Raw genomic sequence first — 18723 nt, 5'->3', positions numbered from 1 at the left:
GATTCAGTCCCTGGCCTGGGAACTTCCGTATGCTGCAGGTGCAGCCATAAAAAAAAGGTAAATAAAAGATATCCATTAAGTAGAAATGTTTACATATTCAGAGTTTGGAACTTAGCTTTGATCAGAGTTAGGTAGCAAAAAGTACCAGAGGCGGATAATTATTTGGGGCAGGATTATTCTTTGTTGGTTTAATTTAAACAAGCAAGGAAAACTAGCTAAATTATTTTGAGAACTCTGTTTAGAGTTTTTCTACTTTGGGGCAAGAATAACTGATCTATTTGCAGACAAACTTCTCTGTCCTCCAGGAAAAATATATGAGCTATAAAAATCACACAAAATTAAATATGACTTAAAAATGCTATTTTTAAAAAGTAATACATATACACGGTAGAAATTTCAAAAGGATACCCCATGTGAAAATTAAGACTCATTTCCAAAAGGCAACTGCCTTTTTCTAGTTCCTTGTATATCCCTATAGAAATATGCTATGCATCAGCAAATATATGTGCATATATATATATTCCTTTAAAAACACAAATTGGAGAATATTATATCTTATATGGTATTGCTAAGTAATGTAACTTTGAAATCTATTCCTTTTTAAAAAAATTTTATGGCTGCCTCTGTGTCATATGGAAGTTCCTGGGCCAGGAATTAAATCCGAGCCACAGGTGCTTCGATGCTGGATTGTTTAACTCACTGCTCCAGGGCCAGGCCAGGGATCCAACTCATGCTTCCACAGTGAACTGAGCCACTGCAGTCAGATTCTTAACCTAATGTGCCAGGGCAGGAACTCTGAGATCTTTTCCTTCTGTTAGACATAAAGCCACTTTACTCTAACAAATGCATCATTTTCTATGGTAGGGATATACTCTCAGGTATTTAGCCAATATCCCATTTATGAATATTTTTTCCTAGCTGTTTCTTTTTTTGTTTTGTTTTGCTTTTGTTTTGTTTTCTTGGTGGTGCCTTCAGCATGTGGAAGTCCCTGGGCTAGGGCTCAAACCCGCACCACAGGAGTGACAATGCTGGATCCTTAACCTGCTCAGCCACCAAGGAACTCCTTTGAGTTATTTCTTAATGCTGCGACAAATATTTTTTCACATGTCTTTGTGCACAGGTGCAAATATATCCAATGGCTAAACTAAATATATCCAATGGCTAAATTGTTGAGTACAAGTGCTTGAATATTTAAAATTTCAGAAAAAATCTTGGATACTGATAAATTGCCTTTTTAAAATGTTTATAATCTCATTAATAGTGAATGAGACTGCTTGTTTATCCACAAACTTGCCCACTCGTGTACTAACACCTTTTTTACTTTGGTTAATTTGAAAGAGAAAACTGTTTTCATTTGCATTTTTAAAAATTATGAGTACAAGTGAGAAATAATACTTCTTAAAAATTATAAGTTAATGATGGAACTGGGAATTCACTAAATCATATATGACTTTGGCTCTCTTTTGGGAGAGGGGACCAAGAGAATTGATTGTTAGAGGAGTCAATTTATGTCGAGAGGGTTCTTACATAATGTGTAGCAATAAACTATTTTAACAAGAGACAGTTTCATAGATAGGTTTCATTTTTCGAAAAAGGGGAAGAAACACCATTCTGTGGCTCTATGTGGGTTTGGCAGTTATTGCCTCCCCCTTCCTGGGACTTCCCACTGTTCTTTAGCACAAATCAAACTTGAGCAAAAACAAGTTTTTCCATAGGATCAGTTATAAAAAAACCAGCAACTGCGATGATCAGCTTAATGACCAAGTTTCTTGGTCTTACCAGTGAAAAGTAGACTCACCAAAGGCTTGTGAACATTTCTGGCAAAAGCACTGGCTGGCTTGTTCATCTCTTATATGGTCAATCGTTGTGTTTCTGCGGGACCAAAGGCACAGACTGGTTAGTGAAGGTAAGCAAAGGAGGCAACAGGCTCTCTGACTATGAACTTTTTCTGTCATTTCTCTTCTTAAACGTTCTTCACCCTTTATCATCAGAACTCAGCTCCCGCCTCATGACATCTAAAACGCTCTTCTCATTTACCAAATTAGAGCTGAGTGGACATGTAAGTAAGCCTTCAATGGAGTTATACAATAAAGACAAATGAAGCCAAGTACTCTCTTTCTCTTACCTCATTCTCACATTCTGAGCATTTCTAAAATTTTCTTTTTACCTAAATTTGACTGGTCTGATCGAAGAGTTGTTTAATTTATTCAGTCCCTGTTCACTAACTGCTACACAGGTTTAGCTTTTGTGGGTTTTTTTTAAAGGCCTAAAAACCTAAGCAGAATTTGGCAGGGGCAGAGTAACTCTTAAATCTGGTCCCAAAGATGGAGTTTTAGAGATGACTACAATCACAATAAATCCCAATTGGATTTGACTCTAAATTATTCATTGGATGAGCCAGTGATAAGTGTTCTTCTATGTGGCAAGACACACTCAAAGTGAACGTGTTCTACAGTGATGTGCTTTTTGAATTGCCATCTGGGTGATTTGGGGCAAGTCTCCCTATTGGTATTAAAGATAGTATATACACAGGTGGGCTTCTGTTTGAATTATCTTTAGACCTGATCAAACAGTCTTTTTCTTTTTTGTGTGTGTCTTTTATTTTATTTTATTTTTTATAATTTTTTTATTTTCCCACTGTACAGCAAGGGGGTCAGGTTATCCTTACATGTATACATTACATTTTTTCCCCCACCCTTTGTTCTGTTGCAACATGAGTATCTAGACAAAGTTCTCAATGCTATTCAGCAGGATCTCCTTGTAAATCTATTCTAAGTTGTGTCTGATAAGCCCAAGCTCCCCAAACAATCTTTTTCTTATGCACATATCCCTACACTTGAATATCAACTTGCTTTGGCCAGAATATTCATACTGATATTTTTAAACAATTTCTTGTGTAGGTCAGTGTAAGAAGATCGTGTTTCTGAGCTTGAGAAGCCTCTTGGAGCAGTAGAGTATATTTGAAAATTGTGTAAAACATTCATATTATAATAGTAGTTTGGGGCTGTATAAGCATAGTGCACTAACTTTATTATCTCAGAGTAAAGCGATGTTTTCAAGATTTCCTTCAAGTTACTGAAACATTTCCAAACACATACCTAGTGATTATCTCAGATATGTAAGATACTGTCCCTCTGAGCTCTTCAAAACATGATAGAATGTAAATTTGCCTTCATTAACTAAATCTAGTTACTTCCCCCATTTTTATCTTGTGAAGTTTCAAACCTATATAAAAATGGAAAGAATAGTACAATGAACACACATTTCCGTCATGTAGATTAATTAGTTTTAGCACTTTGCCACATTTATTTTCTCTTCTGCTATGTCTCTGTGTGTGTGTATGTGTATATACACACAGGTTTTCTTTCCTGAACTGTATGAAATTATATTGTTTGCTTTAGGACACATCACTTTCAAATCCTTTAGAGCCTGTATCTCCTAAGTAAAAGGGCAGTCTTCTACATGATTATAATGCTAAGGAAATTTAACATTAATACAATACTATTATCTAATATACAATCCATATTCAAACTTCCCCAATTATCCATATGTCCATTAGAGTTTTTAGTTTTTAAATTTCAGCATTAAATCAAGTATCTTGCAATGTATTTGGGTGATAGGCCTACAATTAAATAAATGTTAATGGCAATAGCCATAATTAACAATGATTAACAATTATAACACCAAGGAAATTTAACATTGATCAATACTACTATAATTTTCTTATTTTTTTAGTCCCCACATTTTGTGTCAAAATTATTTACATTATGTTAATATGAAAAACAAAGACCTTCTGACTTATTAGCCATCAAATGAGACTTCTAGAAATTAACTTGTTAATTAAGAATCACTTCGGGGGGGATAAATAAGTAGTTTTGGATTAATATATCCACATTAATGTACATATATATAATAAATAATCAACAAGGACCTACTGTATAGTACAGGGAACTCTACTCAGTATTATGTAATAACCTAGATGGGAAAAGAATTTGAAAAAGAATGGATATATGTATATGTATAATTAATTCACTTCGCTGTATACCTGAAACTAACACAACATTGTAAGTCAACTATACTTCAGTATAAAAATTGAATTAAAAAAGAATCACTTCATATTTGACAGAAGAATCAATAACCTCAGTTATATATTTTGTAATAGGAACTGAAAATACAAAGTAAGAGATTGTTTAGAGCTTCCATCAACAAATACCACAAAATATCAAATAATAGGAATATAATTCAAGGTATATGATTAGTGCATGTAAAAAAAGCACATGTATTTTCTAAGTTAAAGGTCAGGAAAATGCAGATGCTTTTTTATATAGAGAGAGCCTTCCTAAAGCAATCCCTTGTTTTGGGTAAGAATCTTATATAATCCACTTGGAAAAAAAAATGTAATATAGATTGTGTTACATTATCATATAATGAAAAAAAATCCTAACTAGATTAAGAACAAAATATGATCTTTTAAAAACACATCACTCATCTGCGGAATCTAATAAAAAATACAAAAGAACTCACTTATAAAAGAGAAACAAACTCACAGATTTTGAAATCAAAATTATGGTTAGGAAAGGGGAAACTGTATGGGGGGAGGGAGATAAATTGGGTGCCTGGGATTAACATATACACACTACTGTATATAAAATAGATAAGTAACAAGGACCTACTGTATAGCACAGGGAAGTCTACTCAATGTGCTATAATAACCTATAGGGGAAAAAAGAAATGGATATGTTTGTGTAAAACTAGTTCACTTTGCTATACACCTGATCTAATACACCACTGTAAATCAACTATACTCTAATAAAACCAAAAAAGCCCCACAGATTGGAATTAAGGCCTCTAAAATTTAGATTGTAGGGGAAATAAAGAGATAGATGAAATAGAGCATTTTGAGGATGGTGGTAGTAAAAAATAACATTTCTGATATATCATCAACACATCATCTTAAGAAGAGTATTTGTGTGACCCTCAAATTTGAGGCAAAAATAAATGTCCTCATCTGATTGGAAAATTAAAAAATAATAGTGTGTTGAGAAATGTCAGTAGACACAATTAATCTCAGACATTGATGACAAGAGAATAAACTGGTCCAAGCTACTTGAAAGGCAATTTGCAGAAGATGTGATTTAGAAATTCATCTTCTCCAAATCTGGCCTAAGGAGACATTCATGTAGGCCTATACGGTGATTACACAGAATATAAAAAAGAAAAAAACCCTCAACATCTACTATGAGAAATTATTTGCTAATGTAAAATGTGCCTGTAGATGTACTTTTTTCTAACTATTAAAAGGAACATCTGTATAAGCAGACCTGCTGATAGGAGGGAACCCAATGGCACTCCAACTAGCTAGGCTCCAGATCTTTTACAGAACTGAAGACAACACTTTCCTGTTCTTATTACTATGAGTTATGTCCCGTGAGGCTGGCAGGCAGCCCCATCTCACTGCATCCATTTTCGTGCCTCTGTGGAGGTCTTTGCAATGTTGCAACCCAGCTTCTCAGAAGCCTTAGTTCATATGCTTGCAAAATGTCCTTCCAGAGACAGAATCTGTTTTGCCACCCATCACTGCCTCCCAATACTCCATCTACTTTTGCTATTGCCAGTTACTCCACTATTTAAAGGACTATCCAAATGACTTATTTTACCATTTAGGGTAGCAGCTGGATTTTGCGAAAGTCCTATGCAATTCTGATAAATATATTGGGGTAGGAGAGAGAACTTAGAATTTCTATTTAGGGCCAGGGATTTTGAAGGGATGGCCAGGGGCTCTGAAATGTGGAGATGGGAGACTTAAAAGGGGGTGGGTGGTGGGACAGGTAATGGAAAGGGAACCAGAGCTCTCAGGATGAAAGAAAGGCATAAATGCCTAGGGTGCATGGATTTCGGTAAGAACTAGGAGTTCAGCATGGCTGCTGGGTCTTGTGGGAACAGGCAGCGATGAGGTGAAGGCAGATAAGAACCACATACCACAAGGGCCTAATATGTGTGGACTTCATCCTGGAGGTAATGAGGAACTGTTGAATTTATGTAGGGCATTTGCAATATTAAATTACTGGGTGGTTGTAAAATTAAGGTTGAGATGTTGCCCGGCTAAAGCAGTGGGAATGGTTAAGAAAAATGTTCATATGGTTAGATTAAAAGAGCAGAGGATAAATTATTTGTATGTCGGAAAGATATATGAACATTGATACACAACTGGGACATACGTGTAGCCCTGTGGGGTGGGCATTAGTTGTCTTGGAGCTTTTCTTTCTGTATTTCACTGTACCTTCTTTCATTTGCCAAGTGTTATTTCTTTTTTCTTTTCTTTTTTTTTTTTTTTTGTCTTTTTGCCTTTTCTAGGACCGCTCCCACAGCATATGGAGGTTCCCAAGCTAGGGTTCTAATCAGAGCTGTTGCTGGCAGCCTACACCAGAGCCACAGCACTGCCAGATCCGAGCTGTGTCTGTGACCTACACCACAGCTCACGCCAACTCGGGATCCTCAACCCACTGAATGAAGCCAGGGATCGAACCCACAACCTCATGGTTCCTAGTCGGATTTCTTTCCGCTGCACCACAACAGGAACTCTGCAAATGCTATTATTAAGTGGAGTTTGGGCTGGTTCTCTTTTCCTGGAAGGACTCATTGCTTGTCATGACTGATATTAAACTGCTCTCAACTATGCAAGAGTATGATCTGCTCTTAAAAATTTGCAGTTAGTAAATTTGGACTTGAATCTTGACTCTAGTACTTATCTGCCCTGCGTTGACCCTGGGAAGGTCATGTGTCCTATCTTCACCTCGATTTTCTCATTTGGAAAACCCAGATTATGATAACATCTAACAGTGCAATGTCGTTGGAATATGAGGGGTAGTGTTTGGAAAGCACCCAACACAAGTGCCATTATTATGTTCTAACCTTCTACATCTTTTCCACTTAAGGACAGGCGAGTCAAAGCCTGTGGGTCAGATTGGTTCCCCTGTCTGTTTTTGTAAATAAAGTTTTATTGGAACACAGCCATAGCCATTTGTTTACATATTGTCTGTGGCTGTTTTCCAGCTATGATGGCAGAGTTGTGTAGTTGTGACAGAAAGCGAAGACAGTTAAGTATTTGGCCATTTACAGAAATAGTTTGCTGATCCTGAACTTCAGCTTTTCCAAACGTTCCCTCTTATAAAGTTCTTCCCTCTTTAGTTTTTCTTTCTGAATCCATACTTGTGTTGTTTGAGTGTAAATTAAAAGTATGTCTATGTACAAAATCATAACAGTTTTCTGAAAAAATGACGTAAATGTTAGTGTAGAAGGCAGAATTTATATTACAATTTTTTCCCTGAAATCCAAGTAAATGATTTAATAATGCGCTGCACTTTAGCACATACTTAAGTTGTGAATTTGCACAAGAGTTAATTTTGGTATTCCCCTGTCTGGTAATGATTAATGGAGGCTAAATTTGCCTAGAAAATCTTATCCGCAAATGTCCTTGAGAATCTTTTCCTTCACACTTAATCAGTCATGGAGAATTCCAGATATAGCTCTATCTTTGTCTCTATATTTTCTATGATGAGAAAATAAAGTTCAAGTGATAAAATGTTTGAACAAATGAAGTAATCCATTAGCATAAGTTTTACTGTCTCAGATGAAATTCAGTCAAATATGTTAACATCTGTTTGAAGCATATCTTTTATGATACCTTTGAAGAGATTGACATCTTCTAAGAATTTTACAATCACTGAAATTCATTAAGAAAAATGCCAACAATTTAAAAAATAAGCCCAAGTAACTTTCCTTTAAAATGTCATGGAGTTCCCATTGTAGTGCAGTGGAAACTAATCTGACTAGTATCCATGAGGATGTGGGTTCAATCCCTGGCGTCTCTCAGTGGCTGAGGCCGTGAGCTGTGGTGTAGGTTGCAGATGAGGCTAAGATTCCACGTTGTTGTGGCTGTGGTGTAGGCCTGCAGCTGCAGCTCCGATTCCCTACCCTGGAAACTTCCATATGCCGTGGGTGTGGCCCTAAAAAGCAAAAAATAAATAAAAATTAAAGATATGATATGTAACACTATTTTCATTCTGGTGGTAAATTAAAAGGTTTTTTTTTTTTATAAAGATCAAATGAGCTATATAGTGCAGAGAACTCTATGTAATATTCTGTGAAAATCTATATGAGAAAACAATCTGAAAAGAATGGACGCATGTACATGTATGACTGAATCATGTGGTACAGCAGAAATGCTCACAAAATTGTAAGTCAACTATACTTCAACAAAACTAACAAAAATGAAAAAACAGATTACCAAGAATCTGCTGTATAGCACAGGAAAGTCTACTCAAGAGTTTGTAATAAACTGTGTGTGAAAAAAGAATGGATATATTTATATGCATGGCTGATTCACTTTGCTGTACACCTTAAACTAGTACAACGTTGTAAATCAAGTATACGCCAATAAAATTAAAAGGAAATAAACACTTAAAAATAAAAAATAAAGATCAGAGGAGCTAATATATGTATAATTTTTGTTTGACACATTATTCTGCATAGCTTGAGAACAATCTTACAAAAGCTGCCTTAGTGTGCTCTCTGCTGCCCTCTGCTGCTAACTTTTAGAAATTGATTTTGATTCTGAGTAATGTTCACTTCACTCTGTCCTCTTAATATAGTCAATGTTAAGTCCTCAGACTTAATATAGTTCCCGGACAATATTAAAGTTTGAGGAGCCCCTATACATAATTAAATCCTGCATTCTAAGTTTACAGATAAGAAGCTGAGTCTCTGAGAGGTTAATTGGCATGTGAGTGTTGGCTTTGTTTTCTGACTGTCAGTGTTTAAATGCCTGATGGCTTTGCATTTATTACTTAACTTTGACACCTATAAATTAAGTATAATTAAGTGTAAATTAAGTACTATCTACAGTTTAGAGTTTTGTGCATATCCATTGATTTACTACATAAAAAGCACTTATAATAGAATCTGGGTTGTAGCTAGTACTAATGTCAGCTCTTTTATAGACTTGCCATTAACTAGACAGCTAATGACAAGGTCAGAGCTAGAATTCTGATCTCTTAACTATCAGTTCAAGATTTTTTTTTTGCCTTAATGAATCTAACAACTCAAATTTACCTTTGAATGTAGATTTTTAAAATATGATACGGGAGTTCCTGTCGTGGCGCAGTGGTTAACGAATCTGACTAGGAACCATAAGGTTGCGGGTTCGATCCCTGGCCTTGCTCAGTGGGTTAAGAATCCAGCATTGCCGTGAGCTGTGGCATAGGCCGGCGGCTACAGCTCAGATTAGACCCTTAGCCTGGGAACCTGCATATGCCACGGGAAGCGGCCCTAGAAAAAAGGCAAAAGACAAAAAAAAATGTGATATGTTCACCCTTGAAGCTCTTGCAGTCCTTACAAAGTTAGGGACATTGCAACTTTTGTTGGTGCTCATTCCTCCTTGTACTTATTCAAGGCAGGTTTCACACAAAAATTATTATAAACAAAAGTTCCTCAATCCCCACAATATTAAAACCTACATCGCACACTTGGGGAGATGATTCCACTGTTGACTATAACTAACACCTCTAATGAGCTCCCTGCTCAAACACTCAGTTTACTGCATGTCAGACTCAAGAGAAACTAAATTAAACCCATCAGCTCTTTCCCTTTTTCCTTCTCCTCTTCTCCCCTTCTCCCCATTTTGATCAACAATGGTGGCATTTGCCAGCATGCCTAGTCTCAGTTACTTCTGACTCCTCTTCTTCACTTCCAAGCCTAGGAATCATAGTCTCTCAAGTTCATCACTTCTCTGTGGCTATTTGTTGATATTTTGGACAGCACATACGTAGATCATTGGGTCATCCCAGAAAGTTTTGTTGGACTGTACTGGTCTAGATTTTTCATTTGCTTCTCCCGGACTACTGCTGTCCAGCTTCTAAAAGGCAACTGCTCTAGTGTCATCTCTTCTCGCTTTGTGTATTACATTTGAAAAAGTCATTTACTGTTGTTTTAGTGAAATTTGGGGGAAGGAAAACCCAGGTATATGCCTAATCTGTTATTTTTCCTGAAAATGTTTGCTTTTATCTACCTCAATGTGATCTTGCTTTTGAGCTCATATGCTGAGTAATCACTGTCATCCAGGCTCATTTCTGTCACTTCAGGGGTCCTTCCTATTTGGGCTTGCTTCTAAGTTCCAGCTCACTTTTATAAAGCCATAGGGTCATCTGGGGATGTGGGGAGAGGGGGCAGCCGGTTTGTAGCCGTCATCATGCAGTCTCACTGGCATCCATGGTGACTTCTCGTCCTTCACCTGGCCCCTGGCTAACAGTCTATAAACGTCATGTCTGCAGTCTTCCCATGCCAAATTGAAGTATTCTCCAGGTGTGCAGGCTCTGGGCAGCCAGCTGGTATGGAAGCAGACTTTGTGAGGCAGCCTCAGGCCTGTCCACCCAGGCATTCCACGTGGTTGGCTTTCCTCCTGCTCTCATACCAGGCTGTGTAGGAGAGAAGTGAGACTTCTTGCTTCCTCAGGTTTTACATGGGAGGTAGGGCACAGCTTCTCCTACTCTTGGTTTCTCAAGTCTATCTGGAACCATACTGTTTCCTACCACAGAGGATTCCATCTGAATGGGAACAGCAGCTGCTGGCCTACACCACAGCAACACCAGATCCAAGCAGGGTCTGTGACCTACACCATAGCTAATGGCAACACCAGATCCTTAATCCACTGAGTGAGGCCAGGGATCCAACCAGAGCCCCTCGTGGTTACTAGTCAGGTTGATTACTACTGAGCCACGATGGGAACTTCCCACTGAGTCTACTGCTGATAAATAAATATTATGCCTTAAATCATTCAGGGTTATAGAGTCTGATATTTCAAAGCTCAGGTCAAGGTATCTCAAAAGCCATTTCTCTCAAACTATGATTTCTGCCAAGAGTTTTTGAAGTCTATTTACAAACTCAGAAACAGAGATGTGGGCGTTCCCATTGTGGTGCAGCAGAAACAAATCTGACTAGCATCCATGTGGTTGCGGGTTCAATCCCTGGCCTCGCTCTGTGGGTTAAGGATCCAGCATTGCGGTGAGCTGTGGTGTAGTTCGAAGATGCGGCTCAGATCTGGCATTGCTGTGGCTGTGTGTAGGCTGGCAGCTGTAGCTCTGATTGGACCCCTAGCCTGGGAACCTCCATATGCCATGGGTGTGGCCCTAAAAAGACAAAAACAAACAAAATCCCCCCCCATAGAGATCTGTGTCTCTGCTCCGGTTTTCCACAATAATATTCTGAGGTCTTGAAGGTGCTAAGCCCTAGCTCCAGCCTGGGTAGGGTGGAGTGAGAAGGTTGTGAAGTAACTGCATCAGTATTAAAACTTGCTTGGTTTACTATCTTTTTATGAATATAAGATTTTCCTTCTCCCGTGGATGTTCAGTTTGTTTAAGAGCAGAACCATACTTAATGAAGTTTTTTCAGGAAAGAAAATTTTCTTACCCTTTTAAGTATGTCCAGCATACAAGAATTACTTTGCAACTTTGTTGAAGATCTTTAACTTTGTATCTTTATGGTACATGACAATGCTTGGAATATGGTAAACATTTAAATAATTGATACTTTTTTCAGGATATTTTAAAAATTACAGTTGATTTACCATGTTGTGACAATTTCTATTGTACAGCAAAGCAACCCAGTCATAAATATATATATGTGTATACACACACACACACATTCCTTATATTACCTTCCATCACAGTCTATCCCAAGAGATTGGATATAGTTCCCTGTGCTCATTGATTATGCAAACTATTACATTTAGAATGAATAAACTAACCCTAAATTCCTAGTCCATCCTACTCTCTCCTCCCTCCTGCTGGCAGCCACAAGTCAGTTCTCTGTGAGTCTGTTTCCATTTTGTAGATAGGTTCATTTGGGCCATAGTTTAGATTCCGTATGTAAGTGATATGCTGTTTGTCCTTCTATTTCTGACATATTTCACCTAGAGACTCTCCAATTGCATCCATGTCACTGCAAATGGCATTATTTCATTCTTTTTTATGGCTGAGTAGTACTCTATTGTATATATGTACCCCACCTTCTTTATCCATTCATCTGTAAATGGTCATTTAGGTTGTTTCCATGTTTTGGCTACAGTGAACATAGAGGTGCATATACCTTTTTGAATTGTAGTTTTTGTCCAGATATATGCTCAGGACTTAGACTGCTGGATCATATGGTAGTTCTATAGTTTTCCAGAGTAGCTGCACCATTGTACATTCCCACCAACAGTGTAGGAGGGTTCTCTTCTCTCCACACCCTCTCCACCATTTGTTATTTGTGGACTTGTTAATGATGGCCATTCTGACTGGTGTGAGGTGGTTTAGTTTTGATATGCATTTTTTCTTTTCTTTTCTTTTTTTGTCTTTTTGCCTTTTCTAGGGCCGCTCCCTCGGTATACGGAGATTCCCAGGCTAGGGATCTAATCGCAGCCTAGCCACCATAGCCACCGGCCTATGTCAGAGCCACAGCAACGTGGGATCCAAGCCACATCTGCAACCTACACCACAGCTCATGGCAATGCCGGATCATTAACCCACTGAGCAAGGCCAGGGATCAAACCTGCAACCTCATGGTTCCCAGTCGGATTTGTTAACCACTGCACCACGACGGGAACTCCTGATTTGCATTTTCTAATTAGTTATATTGAAGTTTCTTCTTGTGCCTACTGATGAATAGATCTTGGAATAATTCCAAAAGAGGAAATAAAACATTGAAAATACAACTGAAATGAATATACTGATTATATTAACTTTACACAATTAAAAACTTAACTTGGCAAATGACTACATAAATATAAGAGAGATACTAAAACAAGAAAAGGACCCTTGGGAATAAAATAATCCTTTTCTAATTTGACTTGTCATTCTCAGGATCAAGTTGATGGGTCTGTTTTAGAAGCCCAGCCCTCAAGGCCAAAGAGGACAAGTTCTCCTCGCTGTTGTCTGTTCTGCCATTGCCAGGAATGTCATGTGTTCCTTTTTTAGAAAATGCACCTGCTGGTTTCTAGCCTATTCTAACCACTCCAGAGTGCAGTGACAACTGCTGAAGGGGTAGGGGAAGGTGGAGGAAAAGCTCTCTATCAGGAAAGCCCCTTGGTAACTGCAGCAGATGTAAACACAGTTACAGGGACATTTCCAGGACATATTCTGCAAACTGCCAAGGACAGAGCAAGATAGCCATCCTGGGCAGCAAAGGTAGATGAGGCATCATGGTCCTTCATGATGGGTTGATAGTGAATTAATTTCATACCATGCTATTGCTATTGGATATTTATTCAAGTTAAGTTTCTTTTGATTCCCTCCTAAATACAGCCAACAATGTTCGTTCCCAGGGATAAAATACAAAGATGAGAAGATACAGCTCTTATATTCAGTACAATCTGCCACAAATTTCATTTCTAGAAAAAATAATTCAACGATCTTTTTTTTTTGCTTTTTAGGGCCACAGCTGCAGCATATGGAAGTTCCCAGGTTAGGGGTCGAATTGGAGCTACAGCTGCTGGCCTAAACCACAGCCATAGCAACATCAGATCTTAGTCACGTCTGTGACTTACACCACAGCTCACACCAACGTCAGATCCTTAACCCAGTGAGCAAGGTCAGGGATCGAACCCACAACCTCGCAGTTCCTAGTCTGATTCGTTTCTGCTGTACCACAACGGGAACTCCATTCAACAATCATTTATTGGATTAAAACAACCTAGAAAATTCAATTACACAGAAAACCCTATTCCCTGAACATCCTTTTATCTTTTTTAAATGATTTTTATTTTTTCCATCATAGCTGGTTTACAGTGTTCTGTCAATTTCCTACTGTTCAGCAAGGTGACCCAGTCACACATACATATATATATTCTTTTTCTCACATTATCATGCTCCATCATAAATGACTAGATATAGTTCCCAGTGCTATACGGCAGGATTCACTTTTTTTTTTCTTTTTTTGGTCTTTTGTCTTTTTAGTGCCGCACCCACGGCATAAGGAGGTTCCCAGGCTAGGGGTCCAATCACAGCTGTAGCCGCTGGCCTATGCCAGAGCCACAGCAACACCAGATTGGAGCCGTGTCTGTGACCTACACCACAGCACACACCAACACCGGATCCTTAACCCACTGAGGCCAGGGATCGAAATCTCATGGTTCCTAGTTGTGTTTGTTTCCGCTGCGCCATGATGGGAACTCCAGAATTCATTTTTTTTTTTTAATAACCTAGTATCTATGCTGCTTCTCCAGTGTGTAGCTCATCAACCACTCTCCATTTCCTTTGGGGCAGAACACAAACACCCTTGCCTGACTCTCAAAGCCCTTCAGGATCCAATTCCCGCTTATTTTCCCGGCCCTTTCTGCTGATGCTCCATGTTTTATATATGCCAAACAGGCCTTATTATCACATTCTCTTGTAACTCTCCCTAGGGATGGAATTCTTCATCTTCGGTTTAGCTGAAATTATCACCTTCTCTGGGACAAACCCCATCACTTCTTCTCCTTCACCCCAGGTTGTTAATTAGAGGCACCTTTTCTGTACTTGCTTCATACCCATCACTATTATTACCCTCAGTGATAAATATTGGAATTGTTTATGCCCAGTTAATTTTATCCAATAGTAAAACTTCTCGAAGGATGAAACTGTGTCCACTTCGTCTTTATACTTCCAGCACATTCCAATGCCCTGGTATACAGCAGGAACAGAATGAGTAATGGCTTGGGAAATGAATGCAATGAGCTTATTTATTTTCCTTTACTTTTTTGCTATACCAGTGCCAATTTTTAAAATTCCAATCTTCTTCTCCCTTATTGTTACTCCCTAAGTCTCTTCCAGAATGCTGTCAGAAGGGTATCTCAGTGGACTCGCCTACCAGAATGACATCTACTGGAACTGTACATCTTGTAACGAGCAGGTAGTTGAGGAAAAAGAAGAGACTGAAGCCACAGCTGCTACTGCTCTTTACTATTCCCCTGTGGACAAAACGCAAGTCCGAAGTCTCTATGTGAGCTGCAAATCCTCTGACAAGTTTATTTCTTCAGTGCATTCGAGAGAGAGCCATCCTAGCAGAAATCCGATGATCACGGTATTGCAAGCCAATCCCAATCCTGTGTTCGAAAGCCCGAACTTGGCCACAGTTGAGTTATATAGAGATCCCAGCAGAGAGACCTACCTGGTTCCTCCTTCCTGCAAGAGTATTTGCAAGAATTACAATGACTTACATATTGCAGGGGGCCAGGTGATGGCCCTTAATTCAGTGACAACGGATTTTGCCTCCGAGGGCAGTTTCGAACATGGCCCTTTGCTGAAATCGTCTGAGATTCCTTTGACCATGGAGGATTCCATTTCCACTCAGCCCAGTGACTTGCCACCAAAACCCATCCAGCGCTATTCATCCTACTGGAGAATCACCAGTGTCAAAGAGAAAAGCAGCCTGCAAATGCAGAAACCTATTTCGAATGCAGTCCTGAATGAGTACCTGGAGCAGAAGGTGGTGGAGTTATATAAGCAGTACATTATGGACAATATGTTCCATGACAGCTCTCCTACACAGATTCTGGCATCTGAACTCATTATGACAAGTGTGGACCAAATTAGCATTCAAGTCTCTAGAGAGAAGAATCTGGAGACCTCAAAAGCCAGGGATATAGTCATTAACCGTCTGCTACAGTTGGTGTCAACTGAAATCAGCACACCGAGTCTCCATATTTCTCAGTATAGTAATGTGAATCCATAGAGAGAATGCTTCTATTCCTTTTGCTCAACTCCTCAAATCTTAGGCAACAATCATTCACTGACTCTGAGAATGTGCAGGAGGGTTGCTAAGGGGAGTCATGAACTGGAGAAACAAAGGTCTGCTGGAGGTCAGGTGTGGATTAGGAGGGAATCTGCTAATAATAACAACACATGAAGGAATGTGGGGAGAGGAACTGTAATGACTTCAAAGCGACGGTTGGATAGCAACAAAGCAAAAATAAAAACGATCAGAAAATAAAACATATGATTCCCTTAAGGGAACAAAGAAATTGAAAAAGACACACCAAAGAAGAACATGCACCATGGCAAAGCTAGAAGCCAAAGGTTTCAGGGTAAGGAGTTAAGACTACGTTTGCCACTCAAGTAAATTCCTCCAAGTTGTTTCTCCTTGAGGGAAATGGACTGTGAAGGCTGCTATATTTGGGTAGAAAGACAGGTTCAAACAGGTTTCAAAATATGTTTCTATCTCTTTTCTCTATCCTGTAACAGATGACTTAAAAATATATTCATAAATATTAAAATAGTAGCTAATGGCAATTGTGTTTTTATTTTTTATGATTACTTAGCTACAAAAGAGCCACTCAACTCTAATTCTGTTTATCAGGTGAGATGAAGTTTTCTAAATGGAAAATACCACATGATGAATATTCAACTATTGTTTTATTTTGCTGTGTTTTGTTTTCTGGTTAGTACTAAGCTTCTAAAGAAATTATGGATGTTATTTCTCCCATTTTAATATATTCTTTTCTTTTTGGCCACACATGTGGCATGCAGAAGTTGCCAGGACAGGGACTGAACCTGCACCACGGCAGTGGCAATCCCAGATCCTTAACCCACTAGGCCACCTGGGAACTCCTTATTTTTCCCGTTTTTTTTTCTCTTCCTCTTCTACATGCCCTCTTGACCCTTCTGCAGCCAGGAAGGGGTCTTTTTGGTTTCTCTTATAAGCTCTAGGGTCTCATGATGTCAAATTCTGTAAATTCATGAACTAGGATGGTAGCTTCATGAGAGCCTGACTGCTCTACTCTATTCCTCTAGCTCAGGGCTTGGCAAACCATGGCTCATTGGCCAAATCTAGCCTGCCACCTGTTTCTTTTATTGAGATATAATTGACATACAACATGTTAATTTCATGTGTACGCTGTGATTTCCTATTTGCTTATTATTAAATGATTACCACACTAAGTTGGGTTATATCCCTTTTGAACTCCCATAAGCTAAGAATTTTTTCAACCACTTTAAAATGGAAAAAATAAGAGCTCCCACTGTGGTGCAGTGGCTTAAGAAACCGACTTCAGCAGCTCGGGGCCCGAGTTTGATCCCTAGTGTGGGGCTGTGGTTAAAGGATCTGGTGTTGTCTCAGTTGCGGCATAGGTCACAACTGTGGCTCAAATTCAATCCCTGGCCAGTAACTTCCATATGCTGAGGGTGTGGCCACTGAAAAAATAATAAAATGGCAAAAATAAAAACAAGAGTATTTTGTAACATGAAAATTGTTATTCAAATTCAGTGTCAATAATATAAGGCTTTAATGGAGCACAGCCACACCCATGTGTGTATTCTTTATGGATGTTTTCACAAAGAGCAGAGTTCATTAAATGTGACAGAATATGTGGCCACTGAAGCCAGAAACACCATCTCTCCTTCCACAAAACAATGTGCCAACCCTGTTCCACAGCACTGCCCTGCCCTGCCCATACCACAGTTGTTTGACTTAGTTTCGCTTCCTTGAGGAAGCTGACTCTGAGATGGAGGCTGGCCAGCAAGTTTACTGGGGAGTGTTGGGTACAACCTCTATAAGGGAGTCAAGAAAAGAGAATTGGTTTCCACCCAGGCCTCGGGAATCTCAAGGAGCTCTGGGATTGGGATGGCCCTTCAAAATGGATTCAAATTGAAATGGGAGGCTTGGCTTTGGTTCTCTTGCTTGACCACCAGGGGGCGTAACCTGAGGTGAGGCAGTTCAGGGAGCCTTCAGCAGCCAAACTCCTAACAGCTGTTGGGGTAATGAGTTCCTCACCCAGGAGGAGGAATGTGGGAAGGGGACAAACAGCATCCTCTCCATCTCTATTTGTAGAATGATTCTCCCCGCCAACATGTAGAAAACATGGAGAGAACCCGGTTTTGAAATATTTATTAAGAAATGTCACTTCACTGTTTTAAAACATATCATAATAGCCACTAGGTACTAATTGCTTGCCATGGTACCTGGCACAATGTCAGGCATTTTGTATGAATTTTATATAATTCTTAGTATAACCTCAACAAAGGGTGCCTATGATTCCCACCCCTCCTCCCCTTTTTTCCCTTAAGGCTGATGAGCCACTTGGGCTCAGGGAAGTTAGGTAATTTGCCCAAGGGCACCCAGTGAGTGGTGGAACTAGATTTTAATTCAGTTCCATTTTACTTGAAAAGTCCTGGTTCTTAATCACTACCACCTGCTCTCCTGTTGACCACCTTATTTGTCTCGTTAAAGACTGGTTTTCTACTCCAAGGGAAAATAACTCTACCATTATGTTACTTCTTTTCTTTATAGTGTTCTGTTTGCTGGTATTTATCTGCTTATCTTCCTCCCTCTGAAATTGAAGCTTTGACTTATTCATGTTTTTCTCCATGTCCTAAGCAGTATTTGCACAAAGTAGGCAACCAATTAATACATGTCAAAGGGCTAAACAAGTTTTGGCAACATTGGCTACTGCATCTGATGGTTGAAATTAAAAACCCATCAAAATGAAAAACAGATACTTCTGACTAGAAAACAAGTGCTACTGAGAGTTCCTCTTCAAGAAGAAGACGGAATAGATGAGATTAATTTCTTATAGCAGGTTAGTCAATTGTATAAAATGTATTATAATACTATCACAGATGTTTTCGCCTTTGATTGAGAAATTATTTGTTAGAAGTCAGTGGTTTCTTGTTTTTTTGTTTTTTTTCAGTGAGCATTTATTTGATGCTGCTTTTT

At 38.9% G+C, this 18723-nt stretch overlaps 1 protein-coding gene across 2 annotated transcripts; it reads left to right on the top strand.

Moving 5' to 3' along the window:
- Positions 1-1632: 1632 nt before the first annotated feature.
- Positions 1633-16290, top strand: TASL (TLR adaptor interacting with endolysosomal SLC15A4). Of its 2 annotated transcripts, none has more exons than XM_047765588.1 (2): positions 1633-1906; positions 14844-16290. In XM_047765588.1, exon 2 carries the CDS (start codon positions 14845-14847, stop codon positions 15742-15744), a length of 900 nt encoding a protein of 299 aa, XP_047621544.1. In that variant the 5' UTR covers positions 1633-1906; position 14844; the 3' UTR covers positions 15745-16290. The 2 variants fall into 2 exon arrangements, with proteins under 2 accessions (XP_047621544.1, XP_047621543.1); XM_047765587.1 differs by having other exon boundaries at positions 1634-1906; positions 14834-16290.
- Positions 16291-18723: the final 2433 nt, after the last annotated feature.

This window comes from Phacochoerus africanus, chromosome X (genome assembly GCF_016906955.1).
Source record: "Phacochoerus africanus isolate WHEZ1 chromosome X, ROS_Pafr_v1, whole genome shotgun sequence".
NCBI classification, from domain to species: domain Eukaryota; kingdom Metazoa; phylum Chordata; class Mammalia; order Artiodactyla; family Suidae; genus Phacochoerus; species Phacochoerus africanus.
This window is presented reverse-complemented; position numbering and strand designations above follow the sequence as displayed.

What these genes read in the sequence shown, in the direction of transcription:
- TASL (XM_047765588.1), top strand. Translation starts at nt 14,845, where the DNA reads ATGCTGTCAGAAGGGTATCTCAGTGGACTCGCCTACCAGAATGACATC.